General features: G+C 44.1%; 1 protein-coding gene across 1 annotated transcript in view; it reads left to right on the top strand.

The window, feature by feature from the left end:
- Positions 1-22,294, top strand: part of LOC129707672 (ATP-binding cassette sub-family C member 9-like) — a 154,307-nt gene that overhangs the window by 94,652 nt on the left and 37,361 nt on the right. The window contains exons 26-29 of the mRNA XM_055652854.1: positions 2,975-3,213; positions 5,643-5,809; positions 12,047-12,116; positions 15,917-16,074. Coding sequence (XP_055508829.1) covers positions 2,975-3,213; positions 5,643-5,809; positions 12,047-12,116; positions 15,917-16,074 — 634 coding nt within the window. The remainder of the gene's footprint in view (positions 1-2,974; positions 3,214-5,642; positions 5,810-12,046; positions 12,117-15,916; positions 16,075-22,294) is intronic.

Here is a 22,294-nt window from a genome sequence, read left to right on the forward strand (position 1 = left end):
ACTAGTGAAAACACCTGAACATCAATCCCACCCCCTTGCGATTTTATATCTTTAAGTAAAATTACCCCTCTTCTAATCTCTAAAAGATAGCTCACAATTAGTTTAGTTCAGTTTACTTTCGTTTAGATAGAGATACAGCACGGAAACAGGCCCTTCAGCCCACCAAGTCCGCACGAACCAGCAATCCCATACACTAGCACTATTCTATACTAAGGACAATTTGCTATGTCTACCGAAGCCAATTAATCTACAAACCTGCACGTCTTTGGGGTTTGGGGGGAAACCGGAGCACCGGAGAAAACCCACGCAGTCACAGGGAGAATGTCCAAAATCCATACAGCCAGTACCTGTAGTCAGGTTTGAAGCTGGGTCTCTGGCCCTGTAAGGCAGCAACTTTACTGCTGCGCCACCGTGCTGCCCCTTTCTTCCCTGTCTTTGAGGTACTGTCTCTGCATTCCTTGAACCTAGATGTGTTCTACAGCTGAAGGTACATTAAAAAGTTAGCGCCTGAACCAATTATGAACAGCACGGAATTGACAGACATTCGTGAAAGTTCGCCAGCTATTAGCAATTAGTATGCACTTCTGGAAGAGGAAATCTCAGACAAAATGCTACCTTGGTATCTTTGATCAACAATGTCCATTTGGAATGTTATTTTTCCACCGCATGAAAACTAGCAAGCTAATCATGGAATCCTAGAAAGATTACAACAGAAGGAAGCCAAACAAGGGAAATCAAAGGTTTGTGGATGAACCATGTTGCCCTTAATTTGCTTATGATTTGTGATGGTGTTGGAGGCAGATATAACAGTGGCATTTAAGAGGCTTTTAGATAGGCAGGAAATCAAGGAATTGTTGTTTAATTTTGCATTATTTTCAGTATGGATATTGTGGGCTGACGGGCCTGTTCCTGTTCTGTACTGTTCTATGTTCAATGATCTTTAGAGATGATTTTTTTTTCAGACTGTATCCCCCTTTGAAAAGACAATAGCAAATAGCTTTGTAAGTTTACAGTCAGAAAGAAGATTGCTCACCCAAGGGGTTGTGTATTTTGGGGGCAGGTGAGATCTTCAAAACTTAAACTGGTAGATTTTGTAGGATGGTTTAGGTTTATTATTGCCACAGGTACCGAGGAATAGTAAAAACCTTTAGAAACAAAGAACAGCAGATGCTGGTTAATACGCAAATAGACTGGAGTAATTGAGTAGGTCAGGCTGCATGTCTGGACAACATGGGTCAGTGACGTTTTGGATCATGATCCTTCTTCAGACCTGGCTCAAAACGTCAGCTATCCATGTTCTCCAGCGATGCTACCTGGCCTGCTGAGTTACTCCAGCACTTTGTGTCCTCTAGTGAAAAGATTTGGTTTGCCAGCTATGCATCATATCTGGTAATACTATGCATAGATACAAGCAAGCCAAACTCAAGCACAATAAGTAGAGCAAAGGGAAAGATACAGAGTGCAGAATATAGTTCTCAGCATTGTAGTACGATAGTTCCAAACACGCAAGAAATTGCACATGTTGGAATTTCGAAGTCCAGAGAAGGGCATCAGAGGGTGGTGAATCTGCGGAATTCATTGCCACAGACAGCTGTAGAGGCCAAGTCAATGGATATTTTTAAGGTGAATATTGGTAGGTTCTTAATTAGTAAAGGGCCTGTCCCACTTGGCCATCATTTGCGCGCCTTTTACGTGACCTGGTAGAGTGTAGGTAGCGCGGGACGGGTGCATGGAGTGGCGTGGAAGAATGTGGAGTTGTGTGCGGTATGGCGCAGCGCTCCAGGATTTTGTTCTGCACAAAATCTTCGAGCGCCACTGGACTGTCGCGTAAATGACGGCCACGTGGGACACCCTGGCATGACACAACGTCTCACCTCCAACAGCAGCAGAAGCGATCGCTGAGCTCGGCCTGGGGCTCACGGCCGTTGCGGATCCGGATTCACCCCCACTCCTACTCCCAGAGTGGGGCCAAGATGATTGGAGATAGACTCTAAATGCAGGAGTAACTCAGCGGGACCGGCAGCATCTCTGGGGAGAAGCAATGAGTGACGTTTCGGGTCGAGACCCTTCTTTCAGACTGAAGAAGAGTCTCGACCTGAAACATCATCCATTCCTTCTCTCCAGCGAAGCTGCCGGTCCCGCTGAGTTACTCCTGCATTTTGTGTCTATCTTCAAATGACGTCACGCGCTCCAGACGGCTGTGCGGACGCATGATGACGAGCGCAACCGTCGTGCCTCAGTCACTACCAGCCTGTCGTGTAAATGACGGCCAAGTGGGACAGGCCCTTAAGAGTGTCAAGGGTTATGGGGAGAAGGCAGGAGAATGGGATTGAGAGGGAAAGGTAGATCAGCCATGATTGAATGGCACAGCAGACTTGATGGGCCGAATGGTCTAATTCTGCTCATACAACTTATGAACTTATGAACTCAGCGGGTCAGGCAGCATCTGTGTAGGGAATGTACAGGCGACTGAAGAAGGGTCCCAACCCGAAACGTTGCCTGTCCTATCCCTCCACAGATGCTGCCTGACCCTCTTGAGTTCCTCCAGCACTTTGTGTTTGGTTCCGGTTTTTGCAGGAATATTAGTTTCAAGGATGATAAACCAAAGGCAGTGAAATAGAACTTCAGCCACCTCAGCCACAATCCAGGTTCAAGTGGCTGAATCACTTTTGTTTCTTCATTTTTTGTCATAAAAGTTATTCACTAGATCGTTGAAGAGGAATGGTTTTATATATATTCATCCAAACCCTGCTAAATTCTCTTTTTACATTAGCACAAGTGAAATCTATTGTAAATGAAACGCGGTGTGTTTTAGTGGATCTGTATCAGTATATGTTTCCAGCTTATATTAGAAGCACTCCTTCACTCCCATGCACTCCCATGCAAAGTGCTATTCGCAGCAAAGTTAATCATTTATATTTAAGATGCAACGCCAGCCAAGATAAACACTGTTTCTTTCATACTCTGAGCCCAGAAGAGGATGAAGGAGATGACGAGGAAGATAACATGTCTACAGTGATGAGGCTACGGACAAAAATGCCCTGGCGAGCTTTCTGGAGATATCTGACCTCAGGGGGCTTCCTACTGCTCTCCTTGCTCATTGTTTCTAAGTTATTTAAACATTCCGTCATGGTGGCCATTGACTTCACGCTAGCAAATTGGACATCAGAGAACAATGTCAGCCAAACATCATCAAACACCACCGCCAATGAGGTAGGAACTTACTCCCCAAGTGGTTGGGGTTGTGTAACGTAAAAGCTCGTCGGCTGAGAGTGATATAGCGAGAGTCTCAGTTGATACAAATGTGAGCAATTTACCCCATTTAAGGGGCTTTTGGACAGGTGGATCGATTAGTTTAGTTTAAAGGTACAGTGCAGAAACAGGTCCTTCGGCCCACCGAGGCCGCGCTGACCAGCGATCCCCACACACTAACATTATCCCACACACACACACACTTGACACAATTTACAATTAAACCAATCCAATTAACCTACAAACCTGTACGTATTCGGAGTGTGGGAGAAAGCCAGAGATCCTGGAGAAAACCCACGCAGTTCAGGGGGAGAACGTACAAACACCCAGCAACCGCAGGATCAAATCCGGGTCTCTGGTGCTGCAGGCAGAGGAGAGTTGGTCTTGTCATGGTCTTTAATGCAGACATTGTGGGCCACAAGGCTTGCTCCTTTGCTGCATGGTTATATGCCCTAGGTATCGTGGCATGATTGTTGGCCCCGTCTCGGTGAGCTGAGAGGTCTGTTTATATGCTGTACCTCTAAACTAAGCTTAAACTGTATTAAACTGAACTGAACTAAACTAAATATAATATATAATGAACAAAAATCCATAAATCAATAACCACAATACTAGCGTTAAAAAAAAAAACCTCAGAAGTTCTTAGTGCAACCAAAGACAGTGCATAGTTCGGGGTAGAGGTTAATATTGCACAATGTTCGAGCCTGATAGGTGTTGGAAAGAAGATGTTCTTGAACCTGGTGGTCAAGTCAAGTCGAGTTTATTGTCATATGCACAAGTTTGGTGAGGTCCAGGTACAATGAAAATCTTGCTTGCAGCAGCATCACAGGCACATCAATTCAGCCACACAAGACATAACTTATATATTACATAGAAATTATATATAAATGACACATACCATTCTGCAAGACAATAAAAAGGGAAAAATACTACTGAAGAGAAACATTGATGCCAAGCACATTTAGATGGATGGCACAATGGCACATCTGGTAGAGCTGCTTCCTCACGGCACCAGAGGAAGGTTTGATCCTGATCTCGGATACTGTCTGTGTGGAGTTTGCACATTCTCTAGTTGACCACATGGGTTTCCTCCGGGTGCTCCGGTTTCCGGCCACATCCCAAGTTTGTAGGTCATTTGGCCCTCTGTAAATTGTTCCTGGTATGTAGGGAGTGGATGCCCACATGGAATGACATAAAACTAGTGTGAATGGGCGATCGATGGGCCGCGTTGACTCTGTGGACCGTAGGGCCAGTTTCCATGATGTCTCTCCAGACTAGAAAAAAAAAATGTTCAGTAGGTAGTGCAAGAGTTAGACCCGTATTGTTCTGTTGCTGAGGTAGGATTAAGGTTGTGCGGTTAGGTTCAAGATCCTGTTGTTCGGTTTGTTATAGGAAAGTAGCTGTTCCTAAGTCTGATGGTGTGGGACATTAGGGTTCTGTACCTCCTTCCCCATGGTAGCAGTGAGAAGAGGGCACGGCCTGAATAATAATAATAATAATAATAATTTTATTTATAGAGCACTTTAAAAACAAACATAGCTGCAACAAAGTGCTGTACATCACTAATCATTGACAAAAAAGTTAATACACACCAAAAATAACAATCAAAAGAAATAGTAGGAAAAGACATGTAAAATAAAGAAACATCAAAAACACCACAAACAGAAGCAACACCTCAGGCATGGTCAAAAGCCAGGGAGTACAAATGCGTTTTAACACTGGATTTGAAGATGGACAGTGAGGGGGCCTGTCTGATGTGCAACATGAATGGTGGGGATCCGTGATGAAAGATGCCGCCTTCTTAACAATACTTTTAAGGATGTCAATATAAATATAGCTTTAAGGAGGTGATTGTCAATATATCCTGATGGATATCGATATCATTTCATCTTTAAAGATGTCAATATAAATATATCTCAGTCTGAGGAAGGGTCTCGACCTGAAACATCACACATTCCTTCTATCCAAAGATGCAGCCTGTCCCGCTGAATTAATCCAGAATTGGGTGTCTTTTGCCAGAGGAGGTAGTTGAGGCAGGGACTATCCCAACATTTAAGAAACAGTTGTACAGGTACATGGATAGGACAAGTTTGGAGGGATATGGGCCAAACGGGGCAGGTGGAACTAGTGTAGCTGGGACATGTTGGCCGGTGTGGGCAAGTTGGGCCGAAGGGCCTGTTTCCACACTGTATAACTCTATGATGTCGATATAAATATATCTTTATGGATGTCAGTATAAATATATCTTTAATGATATCAGTATAACTATTACCTTCAGGATGTCAGTATAAAAACATATTTAAGGATGTTAATATAACAATAAGACCATCAAAATATAAATGCATATCTATTGATATGTTAATTTAAAGATGTCAACCTTCTCTATCTAGACTCTTCAGACCACCCAAGATTACTACAAGATGTGGTACATCATCTTGTGCAGTATGGGAATCATTCTGTGCCTCATCACGTCTCTCACAGTGGAGTGGATGGGTCTAACAGCAGCCAAAATTCTCCATCGTAATCTCTTGAACAAGATCATCTTAGCACCAGTGAGGTAGGCAGCATTAAAGTCAAGTGCCTTTCCCTGCCATATGTACCGAAACCGAAACAATGACATTCTTACTCGCAGCAGCATAACAGGTCTATGAACATGGTCCTCTATAGATAACATAACGAACAAACAAAAAATGGTATATTGAATTAAACAAAAACACAATGTTAGTGCAAAACTAAGCAAAAGCCCTGTCCCTAGTGTAACCAGTTTGTAGTTCAAAGTTTAGTTGGTGTTTATAGTGTATCAGTTTGATGGTTGTTGGGAAGAAGCTGGTGGTCACGGTTTTCTGGCTCCTGTACCTTCTTTCCAATGGTAGGAGTGAAACGAGAGCATGGCCAGGGTGGTGTGATTCTCTGACGATGCTGGCTGCCTTTTAGGTGCAGAGCCTCCTGTTGATCTTTTCGATGGTGGGGAGATCAGTACCCGTAATGTAATCTCCTTCATTCCAGAGCATTCGAGTTGCCGAAAGATGCTTTCTCAGTCAAACCACTTCTGTTATGTCTTGATGACATTAAATCCTGGATGGCCCTAAACTTTTTACATTTTAATGAAAAGAAAACAGAAGTGATAGTGTTTGGTCCCAATGGCTCCCGTGAACCTCCCCGTGTTGACTTGGCACTGTATGTGAAGCCAATAGTTTTAAACTTGGGTTTTAAGATGGACAGTGATTTTAAATTAGATCGTCAAATAGGCGCGGAAGTTAAGTCCAGCTTCTTTCATTTAAGGCAGCTGGCAAAGGTGAAGCCCATTCTTGAACGACAGCATTTTGAAACAATAATCCATGCCTTCATTATGTCCCGGCTGGATTACTGTAATGCACTTTATTTTGGAGTTAGCCAATCTTCCCTTGCAAGTCTCCAGTTGGTTCAGAATGCTGCTGCTTGCCTTTTAACTGGAACACGTAAGAGGGAGCACATAATGCCTATTCTGGCCTCCCTCCACTGGCTGCCTGGGTACTTTAGAGTTCATTTTAAGATTCTTTTATTTGTTTTTAAATCTTTAAATGGTCTCGCCCCGCCTTACCTCTCTGAGCTGCTTCATCCCTACGCTCCTGCTCGGTGCCTCAGGTCAGCTGATCAGCTGCTCCTGGAGGTACCGAGGTCTAAGCGGAAGCTCAGAGGGGATAGAGCCTTCTCTGTTGCTGCTCCGACATTATGGAACACTCTACCTTTGCACATTAGACAGGCCCCTTCACTGTCCATTTTCAAAACTAGTCTTAAAACCCTTTTCTATTCCTTGGCTTTCGCCCCTGCATGAGATTTTGCTCTTGTTTTAGTGTTTCTATTATTGTTTTTTTTATTGTTTTTACTGTCTTTTAATGTTTTTATTGTTTTGTTTTATGTTTATGATTAGTCATGTATAGCACGTTGTTGCAACAGTGGTTGTTTTTAAAGTGCTCTATAAATAAAGTTCAGTTCAGTTCAGTTCAGAACCAGGCCGTGATGCAACCAGTCAATATGCTATATGCAATAAGCAAAGAGTAGGAGTAAACGGGTCCTTTCAGAATGGCAGGCAGTGACTAGTGGGGTACCGCAAGGCTCGGTGCTGGGACCCCAGCTATTTACAATATATATTAATGATTTGGACGAGGGAATTGAATGCAACGTCTCCAAGTTTGCAGATGACACGAAGCTGGGGGGCAGTGTTAGCTATGAGGAGGATGCTAGGAGGCTGCAAGGTGACTTGGATAGGCTGGGTGAGTGGGCAAATGCATGGCAGATGCAGTATAATGTGGATAAATGTGAGGTTATCCACTTTGGTGGCAAAAACAGGAAAGTAGACTATTATCTGAATGGTGGCCGATTAGGAAAAGGGGAGATGCAACGAGACCTAAGTGTCATGGTACACCAGTCATTAAAAGTAGGCATGCAGGTGCAGCAGGCAGTGAAGAAAGCGAATGGTATGTTAGCATTCATAGCAAAAGGATTTGAGTATAGGAGCAGGGAGGTTCTACTGCAGTTGTACAGGGTCTTGGTGAGACCACACCTGGAGTATTGTGTACAGTTTAGGTCTCCTAATCTGAGGAAGGACATTCTTGCCATTGAGGGAGTACAGAGAAGGTTCACCAGACTGATTCCTGGGATGGCAGGACTTTCATATGAAGAAAGACTGGATAGACTTGGCTTGTACTCGCTAGAATTTAGAAGATTGAGGGGGGATCGTATAGAAACTTATAAAATTCTTAAGGGGTTGGACAGGCTAGATGCAGGAAGATTGGTCCCGATGTTGGGGAAGTCCAGAACAAGGGGTCACAGTTTAAGGATAAGGGGGAAATCTTTTAGGACCAAGATGCGAAAAACATTTTTCACACAGAGAGTGTGAATCTGTGGAATTCTCTGCCACAGAAGGTAGTTGAGGCCAGTTCATTGGCTATATTTAAGAGGGAGTTAAATGTGGCCCTTGTGGCTAAGGGGATCAGAGGGTATGGAGAGAAGACAGGTACAGGATACTGAGTTGGATGATCAGCCATGATCATGTTGAATGGTGGTGCAGGATCGAAGGGCCGAATGGCCTACTCCTGCACCTATTTTCTATCTATCTACCTATCTATGCTCTCAACCGTACACTGTAGAAATTCAACAGAGTATTCATCGACATACTGAATCTCCTCAATCTTCTAAGGAAGTGGAGGCGTTGATGGACTATCATTATGATTGCATCAATATGCTGATCTTCAGACATGTACTTGCCCAGGAACTTGAAGACTTGAATTATACTAATGAAACAGAGAGCACTAATTCCAAAAAACATATTTGTATGGCACGCTAATGCGGCGAGATATCATAAACACATCAGGGAATACAATCTGGCACCATTCATTCAAATGTATACAAGCCAAATAAGGAAATGTTAAGGCAGATCAAAGAGGTTGGTTTTTTCAAAGTCTCATTCATGGTGGGAGAGAGACAGAGAGTGAGAGATAGAGGGAGAGAAACATGAATTTGAGGAATGAATTTCGAAACTTAAGGCCTGGTGGGATTCGGGACATGATTGGTAGAATGAAGGAAGGCGGTCAGCTAGAATTTGAGAGATGCAGAGAAGATGAGATAAAGTTACGATACGTGATTAAGAAGTTTGCAGATGGTACAAATATGGTCTTGTGTGAGAGAAAAAGACTTCAAACACGAGAAGGTCAAGTGGGGAGATAATTGTTAAATGAAATTAAATCAATAGAAGTATGAGGTATTTACAGAGGGAAAATAAGCATCCGGAAGAAATCCATGTGGTCACAGGGAGAACGTGCAAACTCCGCACGGACAGCATTCAAGTTCAGGATCGAATCCGGGTCTCTGGCACTGGGTAACCATATAGGAAATGTCTGTATGAATACATGATGTATTGTATTGTACTGAGAATTATAGTATTACCATGTGTAGGAAGGAACTGCAGATGCTAGTTTAAACTGAAGTTGGACCCAAATTGCAGGAGTAACCCAGCACGATAGGCAGCATCTCTAGAGAGAAGGAATGGGTGAGATTTTGGTCAAGACCCTTCTCCATCTGTCTAGGGTATTAACATGGTATGGTATGGTACATTATTTGGCACATGTACCAAGGTACAGTGAAATTAATTTTTGTATACAGTTCAGTACAAGTATCACTATTCATAAGCACTTAGATACATATTAGATAAGCATCTCAGATACAGTACAAGTATAGCAGTTGAACACTGAGACAGAGCCGCCAGATTGACACTATTTTCAAGCCCCAGTTGTTGGAAGTGCAGGGTTTTTAACCTGACCATGAAAGTCTGTTGTCCTGGTGACGTTGCAAGGTCGGCCTGGCCAAGCGTAGCCGTGGTGACCTCCGCCGCTGCTCCACCGCTGTAGACCGTGTGCGGTCCACGTGCTCGGCCTCTTGGAGCGGTGCCCTGTCCAGCCGAGGCCCAGGCTGCAGCAGGGCCTCCAGCGGCCCACTCCCCCGCCGAGACCGTGCGCTCCCTCCCGCAGCCGGTCTGCTTACCGGCTCTCCAGGTTCGTTCCCGTGGGTCCATGATCCGCAGTGGGCTCCAGGTAGGTCCTCTGTCCGTGGTGGGCCAGTCCCTAGTGTGCGGACAATGAGCTGGACCTTCCAGATGAGTCCCCAGTCTCCGGCAGGCGAGGTGGACCTTCCGGCCGGGTCCTCGGTCAACTACTGCAGCAGTCCCCCAGATACTCCCACTGCACCACTCATTGAAACACACAGAATAGTGAGAGGCCTGGACAGAGTGGATGTGGATGTTTCCACTAGTGGGAGAGTCTAGGACCAGATGCATGGGTTTGTGGATTAATTGTCTCTCTGTAAAATATCCCCTCAGTATGTAGGTAGTGGGATAACATAAAACTTGTGTTGACTCGGTGGGCCGAAGGGCCTGTTTCCATGCTGTATCGGTGAACTAACACTAAACACTAAAACTAGAACAGAGAACAGAAAACAAAGTGCTGTTGGAACTCATCAGGTCAGGCAGCGTCTGTGGAGGGAAATGGATAGGTGACGTATCGAGTCACGGCCCTTCTTGAGACTGATGCAGTCCAATCAGACTTAACATAGTCTGATCAATCTGGAGAAGAGTCTCAACCCGAAACGTCCCCCATTCCTCCTCCTCAGCGATGCCGCCTGTCCCGCAGAGTTACTCCATTTTTTTGTGTCTAAGTCAGCATCTGCAGTTCCTTTCTACACAGACTTAATATAGGTTAATTGACCTCTGTAAATTGCTCCTGATGTGTGGGGAGCAGAACATACAACTAATACATTCAAGAAGGAACTGCAGATGCTGGAAGATCGAAGGTACAGAAAATTGCTGGAGAAACTCAGCGGGTGCAGCAGCATCTATGGAGCGAAGGAAATAGGCGACGTTTCGGTCGGCCCGAAACGTCACCTATTTCCTTTGCTCCATAGATGCTGCTGCACCCGCTGAGTTTCTCCAGCAATTTTATGTACATACAACTAATGCAGATGGGTCGATGTGAAGGGCCTGCTTTCATGCTGAATCTGTCAATCAATCGATCATTCCCTCCACAGATGCTGCCTAAAGCACTGCGTTCCTCCAGTACTTTGTATGCTGCTCAAGGTTCCAGCATCTGCAGTTCCTTGTGCCTCCATTTCCTTCACTAACTTGGAGCATTTGCAGTGAATCAAACCGCTTGCCCTGTTCAGTTGCTGATTTTGTACAACACTCTGCATTGCTTATCAAGATTATCTACCAAGACAGATCCAGGCCAAGGTTTGTGAAGTTTAGGTTGATGTCCAAGAAACTGTCAGCTTTACAAACCACCAAGACTCGTACAACGTTTTAAAAATAGAAATTGCGTCAAGATTTCTTCGGTGAACACAATTTTCCATCCACTTTGCATTTAAACATATTCCATTAACTTATCTTCCATCTCAGAATCTTTATCAGTCTCCTTCTTATTTAACAAACGTATTTTTCACTTTAAAAAGTCGCAAAGCGCTGGAGTAACTCAGCATGTCAGGCAGCGTCTCTGGAGAACATGGATTGGCGACTATGTCCCTTTGCGCATTCTCCAGAGATGTTGGCTGAAGAAGGGGCCTGACCTGAAATGTCACTATCCATCTTCTCCAGAGACGTTGCCTGACCCGCTGAGTTGCTCCAGCACTTTGTGTCTATTTTTTTAACTACATGCCTTCCTCTAGCTTCATCCCATCACTGGCCTTTGCCCACCCATCTGACTATCAAACTAACCCTCACCTGTATCCACCTCTCACTTGCCAGGCATTATCTCGCCTTTGCGGCCCTTCCAAGTTTCCTCCTTCTCCAATCAGTCAGAAGGAGGGTGCCAAACGTCACCTATCCATGTTCTCCAGAGATGCTGCCTGGCCCGCTGAGTTACTCCAACACTTTTTGTATAAACCAGCATCTGCAGTTCCTTATTTCTACATCGCAATGCACCCTTGTGTTTTACAGGTCCTGCCCGCATTTGTTTTGTATTTAAAACTATTCAAGGCGGAAAAGAACATTTGGAATTAAATAGAAATATACTGGCTGTATATTTCAGTAACGCCATTGCATGCATTGCATTCCTTAAGGTAATATAAGGAATTTCTTAATGGAATATCTTATTACTTTATGGAATTCCAAAGCCCCATTGAATCAACTTCTAGAGGAGGTTCAATGCTAATGTTCTAATCCTGTCATATCATGATATTATTGCTAGGACCTAGTGTGAAGGCTACATCTTCAAGATTTATTGTCCGTTCTAATAAACTTACTTTTGTTCCTTGTCCTCTGACTCTTTAGATTCTTTGACTCAACGCCAGTGGGCCAAATCCTCAATCGTTTCTCTGCCGACACAAATATCATAGACCAGGTACAAACGCTAAGTTCATTATCGATTGTGCAGGATTGGATAGACTTGCATTCGAGTACAGAGATTTAAGATGATTTGGGTGGTCAAGATGATTTTAGAAGTATACAACAATCTCGGGAGCACGGATAAATTGAACGCTCACCGACTTTTTCCCAGCGTAGAGGATTCTAAAACTAGAGGGCGCAGACTGAAAGTGAGAACGTGAATTATTTTGTAGCCAATTGTCCTGCTGAGTAAATTTGGAAACAGTGAGAAGGGGAGAGATTTACGAAGGACCTCAGGGGGCAACTTTTCACTCAGTTTGTATCTGGGATGGCCTGCTAAAGGAAGCTACAAAAGCAGATGCAATCACGAATTTCAAAAGACATTTGGACAGATATATGGGTAGGAGAGGTTTGGAGGGATGTGGGCAAACTGCAGTAAAGTTGGACTGGCCAGAATGCCAACTTGGTCAGCATGGACAAGGTGGGCTGAAAGGCCTGTTCTCTTGCTATTACCCTGATTTGATTTGAGACTTTACAGAATCAACTTTCACTGGCAGAGGAGTCTTCTCTAACCAAACTAAGTAAATGAGTTGTGAAGAAAGGATCTGCAGATGCTAGTTTGTACCAAAGATAGACACAAATTGCTGGTGTAACTCAGCGGGTCACGCAGCATCTCTACAGAAAAAGGATGGGTGGCATTTCGGATCTGAGGAAGGGTCCCGACCTCAAACGTCACCTGTCCATATTCTTCAGAGATGCTGCCTGACCCGCTGAGTCACTTTGTGTCTAAATGAGTTATTGATCAATCCTGCCATATGATCAAGTGTATTACCATTCTCATGTATCTCCGTCTATTTCATAATGACATTCAAACTTGAACTACAACCAATGGTAGAGCTGCTGCCTCACATTGCCAGAGACGCAGGTTCGATCCTAACCTTGGGTGCTGACCGCATGGGTTTCCTCCCACATCCCAAAGATGTATGGGTGTGTAGGTTAATTGCCCCCAGTGTATAGGGAGTGGATGTGAAAGTGAGATAACGGAGAACTAGTGTGAATGTTTCTCTGCTGTATCTTTAAACTAAACGACACTAGATGTACCCTCTATGCTTTATATGTGCAATGTGGGCAATGATCAGCCCAAGTGTAGTTATGTATAGTCCTTTCCTTGACTGGATAACATGCAAACAAAATGTTTTCACTGTACATCCAATACCAAACAAAACTAGAATAGATTAGAATAGACTAAACAATTTATCAGCACCCTTACAAGAATTAACCTGCTCAGTTCAGTTTAGATTATTGTCACGTGTACCGAGGTACAGTGAAAAGCATTTGTTGCGTGCAATCCAGTCAGCGGAAAGACAATAGATGATTACAGTTGGGCCATTTACAGTGTACAGATACATGATCAAGTGCCTGTCCCACAGTGCGAGTTCATTCCAAGAGCTCTCCCGAGTTTAAAAAAAATCAAACTCGTGGTAAGCTCGGAGAATGAACGTAGCGGGTACGTCGGAGCTCGGGGACGTCTCTTAGCGCTAACGGCAGGTATTCGGGAAGACTCACTAACGGCAGGTAAGCACGGGAAGACTCGTGAAGATTTCTCAACATGATGAAAAATGTCCACGAGAGCCCCGAGTACCGGCCAGCGGCCATTACCGTAAATCTCCGAGTTCGAATCAGGGCAAACTCGGGAGAACTCTTGGAATGAACTCGTACCATGGGCGAGGGGTTTAAGGGAGTAATGTTTAGGGCAGCAAAGTCAGATCAAGGATAGTCTGAGGCTCACCAATGAAGTAGATAGTAGTTCAGCACTGCTCTCTGGTTGTGCAACAGTTATTTCGAGCATAGCTCTACTAAATTTGTTTTGTTCCTCGCCTGATGAATGTTCATTACTCAAGTCCACACTGTTGAAATGCAGTACAGTATTTGGGTCAGAATGTTCAAGAGCTCAGTGTCGGCTGAGAATGTGGAATGTGTGCGCGGTTACAGACCTGAACATAGCCTGAGGTTTCACATTGGCTTGAACATAAAGCAGAGGTGATCACAGATCACCGACATGTTCTGCCGATTTAAAATTAAATCCCAGTTAAAGGCTGGATAATCGTAATTTGGAAAGAAAACAGATGGAATTGCATTTCCAAATTTAGACACAGCAGGAGAATTGAGCGCAAAAACATTTGCACGATAAATCTAGAAGATGAAAACAATCGCCAATGATTTTAACCGTGAGATATTGCAAACTGCAAACCTAAATCATCGGGACCTGTCCTTCGCTTGTTCATCCTCCTCTCCAATTCTGTGACCGCGTTTCAACCAAAAAAAAGACACAGAATGCTGGAGTAACTCAGAGAGTCGGGTAGCATGTCTGGAGAATGCGGATGGGTGACGTATCAGGTTCTTCAGACTCAATTTTCTGTAGAAGGGTCCTGACCCAAAATGTCACCTATCCATGTTCATCCATGTTAGCGCATCTTCCCCAGCCAATGATGGGCCAATATGGACTCCACATTTCCTGAGGTCATCTGTTGCCGGCCCTGTTTTGATCTGGCCTTTTCTCGTCTCGTTTCCACCCTCACCCCACCTCTATCTTTCAGTCTGATGAAGGGTTCTGAACCGAAACTCCACCTATCCATATTCTCCAGAGATGCTATCCGACCCGCTGAGTTACTCCAGCATTTTGTGTCTTTTTTTTTGTAAACCAGCATCTGCAGTTCCTTGTTTCCACATTCCGCGTTTCACCCTTTTGATTTGCAAGTCGTGCCAAGAAACATCCGTGATGAAGTGTGTCAGGAATTAAAAATGTTATTCAATTGAAATCTAATATCAGATCTATCAGCTGCTTCTAATTCTTGGACAGTTGCACCAGAGAACGCAAGAGTTTCGAAGAAAAATACTTTAAATCTCCACGTGAAAGATTGAAAATATAAAGCTAACTAGGCCGTACAGAGCAGGTTTGATCCTGACTGCTGTCTGTGTGGAGTTTGTATGTTCCCCCCATGATCTACGTGGGTTTTCCCTGGGATCTCTGGTTTCCTCCCACACTCTTAAGACGTTCAGGTTTGCAGGTTAATTGGTTGGGTAAAATTTGTAAATTGGCCCTAGTGTGTGTAGGATATGGCTAGCATACGGAGATCTTTGGTTGGCGTGAACTCGGTGGGCCGAAGGGCCTGTTTCCGTGCTGTATCTCGGAACTAAATTAAAAACTAAACTAAACTAAAGCCATATGCAAGTCGGGTGATAAAACATTAAATTGGTTGTACTTGTGCCAAGAATTTCGATGCTCTTTTGATGTCTGTTTATTTTTGTAACATGAGTCTTTGCCTTGAGGTAGAGGTATTCCATAAGAAGGAGTTGAGGTTAGTTTTAATTTTGACAACTTAGCATTGAGCCAGTAACAGCATATCATCTTATCTCACAACACGGGCCATTCAGCCCATTGAGTCTATGCCGGCCCAGAGCAATCCTTTTCTTCCACTTATTTCCCTGAAATCTAGTCTCAGCAGCTCCCACCTACTTCTCCCACCACTAACCTGCACAACCAGTGGGTCTTTAGGGTGTGGGAAGAAACCAGACCCACTTAGGGAAACCTATTGAGTGTCATAGGGACAATGCACAAACTCCACATAGATAGCACCAGATGCCTGTGGTTGGCATGGACCTGGTGGACCAACGAGCCTGATTCTATACTGTATCTCTAAACTAAAGCTATATGTAAACAGTTCCAGAGAAAAAGTGCAATGTCTGTGAGGTAGGTTGGAGGATGGGAACTTCAGGGTGAGATGGCCATTGTAACCATTGTCTTTTTCTGCACAGCATATTCCACCAACACTGGAGTCCTTGACCAGATCCACCTTCCTCTGCGTGTCGGCAATAGGTGTCCTTTTGTGTGTCACACCGATCTTCGTTGTGGCTTTACTGCCGTTTTGTGTCGCCTTCTACTTTATACAGAAGTACTTCCGAGTTGCTTCAAAGTGAGTAACAATCAAAGTTTAAGTCTTTGAAGGCCGGGCACTTGTGCAACGTGATTAGTTGTTTACGTTTATCCCATCGAATATTGAACATGGAATGTACAACATAGAGCAGTACAGCACAGGAAAGGGCCATTTGGTGCCGAACATGATGCTAAGATAACTGATCTCCTCTGCCTACAGATGATCCACTTCCTCCCATTCCCTGCACATCCATGTGCTCATCCAAAAGCCTCAAATGCCACTATCAGAGAACATTAGAGCACAGCAAGGTGCCCGTCGGCCCACAATATCTGTGCCGAACATGATGACAAGTTAAGCTCACCTGCTCTGCACGTGATCCATATCCCTCCAACCTCCACACATCCACGTGGCTATCTCTTCAAAGCCTCTTAAGCGCTACCAATGTATCAGCCTCCACCACCACCCCTGACAGCGCGCGTTCCAGCCACCCATCAACATCAATGTAAAAAACTTACTCCATACATCTCCTTTAAATCTTGCTCCTCGCACCTTAAAGCAATGCCTTCCAGTCTTTGACATTTCCACCATGGGATAAAGGTTCTGACGCTCTACCCTTTCTGTGCCTCTAATAATGTAATCTAACCTCCTAAAATTATATAAAATATAGTCAAATATATTATAATTTTAGATACTTCTCTCAACCTTCAATGTTCCAGTGAAATCAATCAATGTCAGTGCAACCTCTGCATGTAGCTAATATCCCCTACTCCAGGCAACACCCAGGTGAACCCCTTCTTCACCCTCGCCAAAGCCTCCACATCCCTCCTGGTCAGGTATCAGAAATTCGACCTTATGGATTTCATAAACAGCTACCAAATAAATTTGAGGCACAGAATAAGCATTCTGCCTTATGGAAGTGAGGTGGGAAAAATAACTAAATAGCCCAATACGCAAAAGAAATAACAAATGTTATGAAGTCTTACAGCATGGATGACCTTGCCTGGTGACTATTGCATATAGATTCAATGGGCTGATTCTGTGCATTATGTACTTATTGTACTAATGTCTGGCAATTTTACTTCGGAGTCACGTGAGTGACTACGTGAAGAACCCGCCAGGACGCATGCGTGTCATATCACTACACGCATTGCGAAACGACAGGCGGGGTGGAACGACGTTCCCCCGTAGCGGTAAGTTTAAAAGCCGAGACCGACAGGTAAGTGAGTTACTCTGCGGTTGTTGTTATTTCCCGTACTGTTTCACAGGTGGGAAAATGATGGATAAAACCAAAAAGTCGAATAGAGCTGCGACAAAGCTGGCTGGGGAGGACCGCGGAGTTGCGGGCAGCCAGCAGCAGCTGATGGCACTAGAATCACCAGTAGTGGGATCAGCTGTGCCCGACTTCGCCCCCGCGCCGGCCGGAACAACACCGCGGCCGGGCGGGAAATCAAAACGGAAAACTAACAGAGCCGTTGACTCTGATGAGTCCGACTTTGAGGAGATGCCGCGAGCGGCCAGCGACCATGAGCGCTGGAGCCGAATGGAGCGGCTTATGGAGCAGATGCTCCAACGTGACAGACTCCGGGAGATGGAGTCTAGTCATCATGGGTTATACAAAACACCCACAGCAGCACCTTACGTAGGACTGCACAGTGCATCTCCCTCGTCAGAGGGGAGTACTGGGGGTCAATTCTGGGCTGACCCTGAAGAGGGGTTTGCTGAACAAACAAAAAGTGTGCAGGGGGTGCAGGAATGAGAAAACCTACTGGACATGGTGTCCAATTACATACAGCCAGATCAGACTGGGAAAAAATCTAGAACAAAAACTAGCATCCAGCATTGATTTCCTATCATTCAAGCAACTACAGGAACAGGCTGTGATGGACACCACTGCCAAATATTTGGCACCAGGAAATTGTGTACCCCTGAGTGGTGAACAATTGTATTTGCAAACACGTCGGAGCAGGAGTTAGAAGCCTGGATGTAAAACTCCAGAAAGTACTAAAATTACTAACAGCAGGGATCACAGCATTCACTCGCACAGTGGATGAGAAAGAAATGTTGCAAGAACAACAGGACGCACTGGCACTCTTCTGCAATACGCAGTATGAGATCAATAGTATCAGAAAGAATGCCATCCGACCTGCCTTAAATCCAAAGTTCGCAGGCCTGTGCAAACCTGGAGACACAAAGCCACCAATATTATTATTTTGGGGCAACCTGTCCAAACAGGTTAAGGAGGCAAAAACCCTGGGGCTTATAAAGGCGACAACAGGAAAGACCTCCTACACTCAAAGACAGCACCCTTACGCACCCACCAGCAGAGCAAGACAATCAGAAACTGGTGAAAGCTCAAAGGCCGGACATACAGGAGAGCGGTCTTTTTTAGGCCATGGCCCAGACCAGCCTTCATGGAAAATGTGCAAACCCCAAACCCAAACCCAGACACCAGCGCCTCAACCTCCTCGAAGACTACACAGGAAGAATTAAACTTTCCACTGGTAACCATGGAGGTAGGTGGGTCTGGTCCCTTACAAATTCTAGGAAGTGTGGATAATACACATACTGGTGGGAGATTACACTTCTTTTGGGAGGCATGGAGTGCATTAACAACAGACACTTATATCCTAAGCAGTATCCAGGGATATACCATTGAATTTGTGCACAAAAATAGCCCCAGTTCAGCATGTACCGAACCGAATGTTCGTACTTTCACGAAAAAGAAAAATTGGAAGCACATGCTGAACTGGTGAGACTCCACGCTAAGGGAGTTATTGAAAAAACCCAACACGATTCTCTGAAATTTGTGTCTAATATCTTTACCAAAAACAAAAAAGATGGTGGATGTCGCATCATCATAGATTTGACCAAATTGAATACATTTGTGCAGTATAGTCATTTCAAAATGGAAACCTTTGTTACTGCCAAACAATTGATTTCCACAGGCTGCTTCATGGCTAGCATTGACCTAAAAGATGCTTACTATTCAGTGCCTAAACAGGACTGATCACAGACGTTATTTAAAATTCAACTGGATGGGGCAGATCTGGCAGTATAAAGCTCTACCCAATGATTTAACATCAGCCCCCAGGCTGTTTACCAAAATTTTGAAACCAGCCCTTGCGTTTCTTCAGAAACAAAAACATATGGTCATGGCCTACCTGGATATATTAATTGTGGGCAAAACTTTGGAATTAGCTAAACTAGCTGTATCAGCCATCAAACAATTGTTTGAGAAACTGGGGTTTATCATCCATCCAGTTAAATCTAAACTAACGCCTTCCACCATAATGGATTATTTGGGGTTCACAATTGACTCACTTCACATGTCGGTGACTTTACCAAAGGACAAGGCTACAGTCTTAACTGAGGCCTGCAACAACCTCATTGACATCAGTGAACCATCCATTAGATTGGTAGCAAGGGTAATTGGCAAAATAGTGGCTGCTTTTCCAGCCACACAATTTGGACCTTTGTATAACCAAAATTTACAAAGGGCAAAAATACAAGCACTCAAAATTAATGCTGGTCACTTCGACAGACCAATGAAGCTACCAATCAAAGCAATTATGGAATTAAAATGGTGGAGGGATAACATTCGGCATTGTTCCAGCCCTATCATTGTCAGCAACCCCTCAGTGGTGCTACAAACTGATGCCAGTGCGCTTGGTTGGGGTGCTACCAATTCCATCTCTAGCTGTGGAGGTAGATGGAATGCACAGGAGGCATCATTACTACAGACACTTGGCATAAAACTACCTTGAAATGTTGGGTGCGTTCTATGGCTTAAAGTCATACTGTTCTGGAATATATCACCAGCATGTTAGACTACAGATTGACAATACCACCGTGGTGGCATATATTAACCATATGGGTGGAATCAAATCGACATCATGTGACAATCTGGCTAATACAATTTGGCAATGGTGTATTCAGAAAAATATTTGGATATCAGCTACTTACCTACCAGGTAACCTCAATTCAGTGGCAGACACCAGGTCACGCAATTTCAATGAAAACATCGAATCGATGTTGGATCAAAAAGTATTTGCTGATATTGTAGCACGGTACGGAACACCAGATATTGATCTTTTTGCATCTAGACTCAATCACCAGTTACCAAACTATGTTTCTTGGGAACCAGACCCTGGGGCATCAACGATAGATGCCTTTTCGCTGCATTGGGAGAAATTGTTTTTCTATGCATTCATAGAAACATAGAAACATAGAACTTAGGTGCAGGAGTAGGCCATTCGGCCCTTCGAGCCTGCACTGCCATTCAATATGATCATGGCTGATCATCCAACTCAGTACCCCGTTCCTGCCTTCTCTCCATACCCCCTGATCCCCTTAGCCACAAGGGCCACATCTAACTCCCTCTTAAATATAGCCAATGAAGTGGCCTCAAAAAAACAATCTGTGGCAGAGGGAGTTCCAGAGATTCACCACTCTCTGTGTGAAAAAAGTTCTTCTCATCTCGGTTTTAAAGGATTTCCCCTTTATCCTTAAGCTGTGACCCCTTGTCCTGGACTTCCCTAACATCGGGAACTCCTTCCCTCCTTTCTGCCTCATCAGTCGGGTATTACGCAAAATACACCAAGACTTGGCGTCTGGTATTTTGGTAGTGCCCGATTGGTCTACTCAACCATGGTTCCCTGTGATTCTCGACATGGTCTTAGAACCATGTATCACCATCCTGAAACGACCAGATTTGTTGGTTCATCCTGTAATGGGGGATAGCCATCCATGTCATAATACGACAAACTTATTAATTTGTCGAGTCTAAAGAAACCTCTACTGGAACTGGGACTGACGGACCGAACATTGAACATTATCTCAGCGGCCCATAGGCAGTCCACCAAAAAACAATATCTGGTATACATCAGGAAATGGGAGATATATTGTTTCAAAAACATCACTTACAGCACGATGAACATAACGTCTGTTCTGGAATTCCTGGCAGGCCTCCATTATGATGAGGGGCTCAGTTATAGTGCCATTAACTGCGCCAGAAGTGCCCTTTCAGCATATCTGTGGTGAGGATCAGAGCGTCATTCTGTTGGGACTCACCCCCTGGTAACTAAACTTATAAGGGGAATTTTTAATACCAATCCCCCAAGAACCAGGTACTCTCATATATGGGATGTGAGTATTGTCCTAACGTTGCTAAGGAACTGGTCTCCAGCAACAGCTCTGTCCCTGCAAAAACTGACGCATAAAACAGTAATGCTGATGGCTTTGGTCTCAGCACAAAGGATACAGTCTTTACACAAGTTAAGGCTGGATGGTATGACTTCTTCAACAAGAAATATAACTTTTCATATTCACGAATTAGTCAAACAGAACAGACCAGGATCATCAGGCCTCAAAATAGAATTTAGGGCTTACCCTATAGATGATCGTCTCTGTATAATAAGACATTTATTGTTATACATAGAGAACACCAAAAATATCAGAGGCAATGAAATGGCACTACTAATCAGCCACAAACAACCCCACAAAAAGCTGTCGGTTCAAACTATTTCCAGATGGCTGAAACAGGTTTTAACAACAGCTGTTGTTAACATATGCTAATCTCATTCCACCAGGGCTGCAGCTACACCGGCAGCTATGGAATTGGACATACCAATGGACCAAATCCTGGAGACAGCAGGGTGGTCTAGGGAAAAAAACGTTCCAACAATTCTACTATAAACCAGTGGTTAAACCTGGAACTTTTGCAGAAACAATTTTAAGTTCTGTATTATGATTTCACCCCATGAAATAGGGACTATAATTTTTTGTTAATAAATTTATCATGGGTTTTCATTGTCGGATTCATGTTTAAATATGTTAACACAATTCCTCCCTTAGCCAATTAAGGCAGATGTGATGCATGGACTCGTTTCCACGGCATGAAATCACAGAGCTTTGAAATCTTCACGTAGTCACTCACATGACTCCGAAGTAAAATAGTAAGATTAAACGAGAACTTACCAGTTCGAAGTTTGATCGTCATTTTATGAGGAGTAACGTTGAGGGATTACGTGCCCTCCGCTTCCACCCTTGATCATAAAGTTCAACTGGTATCCTCTTCACTAACCTTACTATGTTCAGTCATTACTGTTATATGTGATTTCACACCGCTGCTTTGAAGAATGACACGCATGCGTCCTGGCGGGTTCTTCACGTAATCCCTCAACTTTACTCCCCTTAAAATGATGTTCAAACTTCGAACTGGTAAGTTCTCGTTTAATCTTACTATTATCTTTTGTATGCA

This window comes from Leucoraja erinacea, chromosome 22 (assembly GCF_028641065.1).
Source record: "Leucoraja erinacea ecotype New England chromosome 22, Leri_hhj_1, whole genome shotgun sequence".
NCBI classification, from domain to species: domain Eukaryota; kingdom Metazoa; phylum Chordata; class Chondrichthyes; order Rajiformes; family Rajidae; genus Leucoraja; species Leucoraja erinaceus.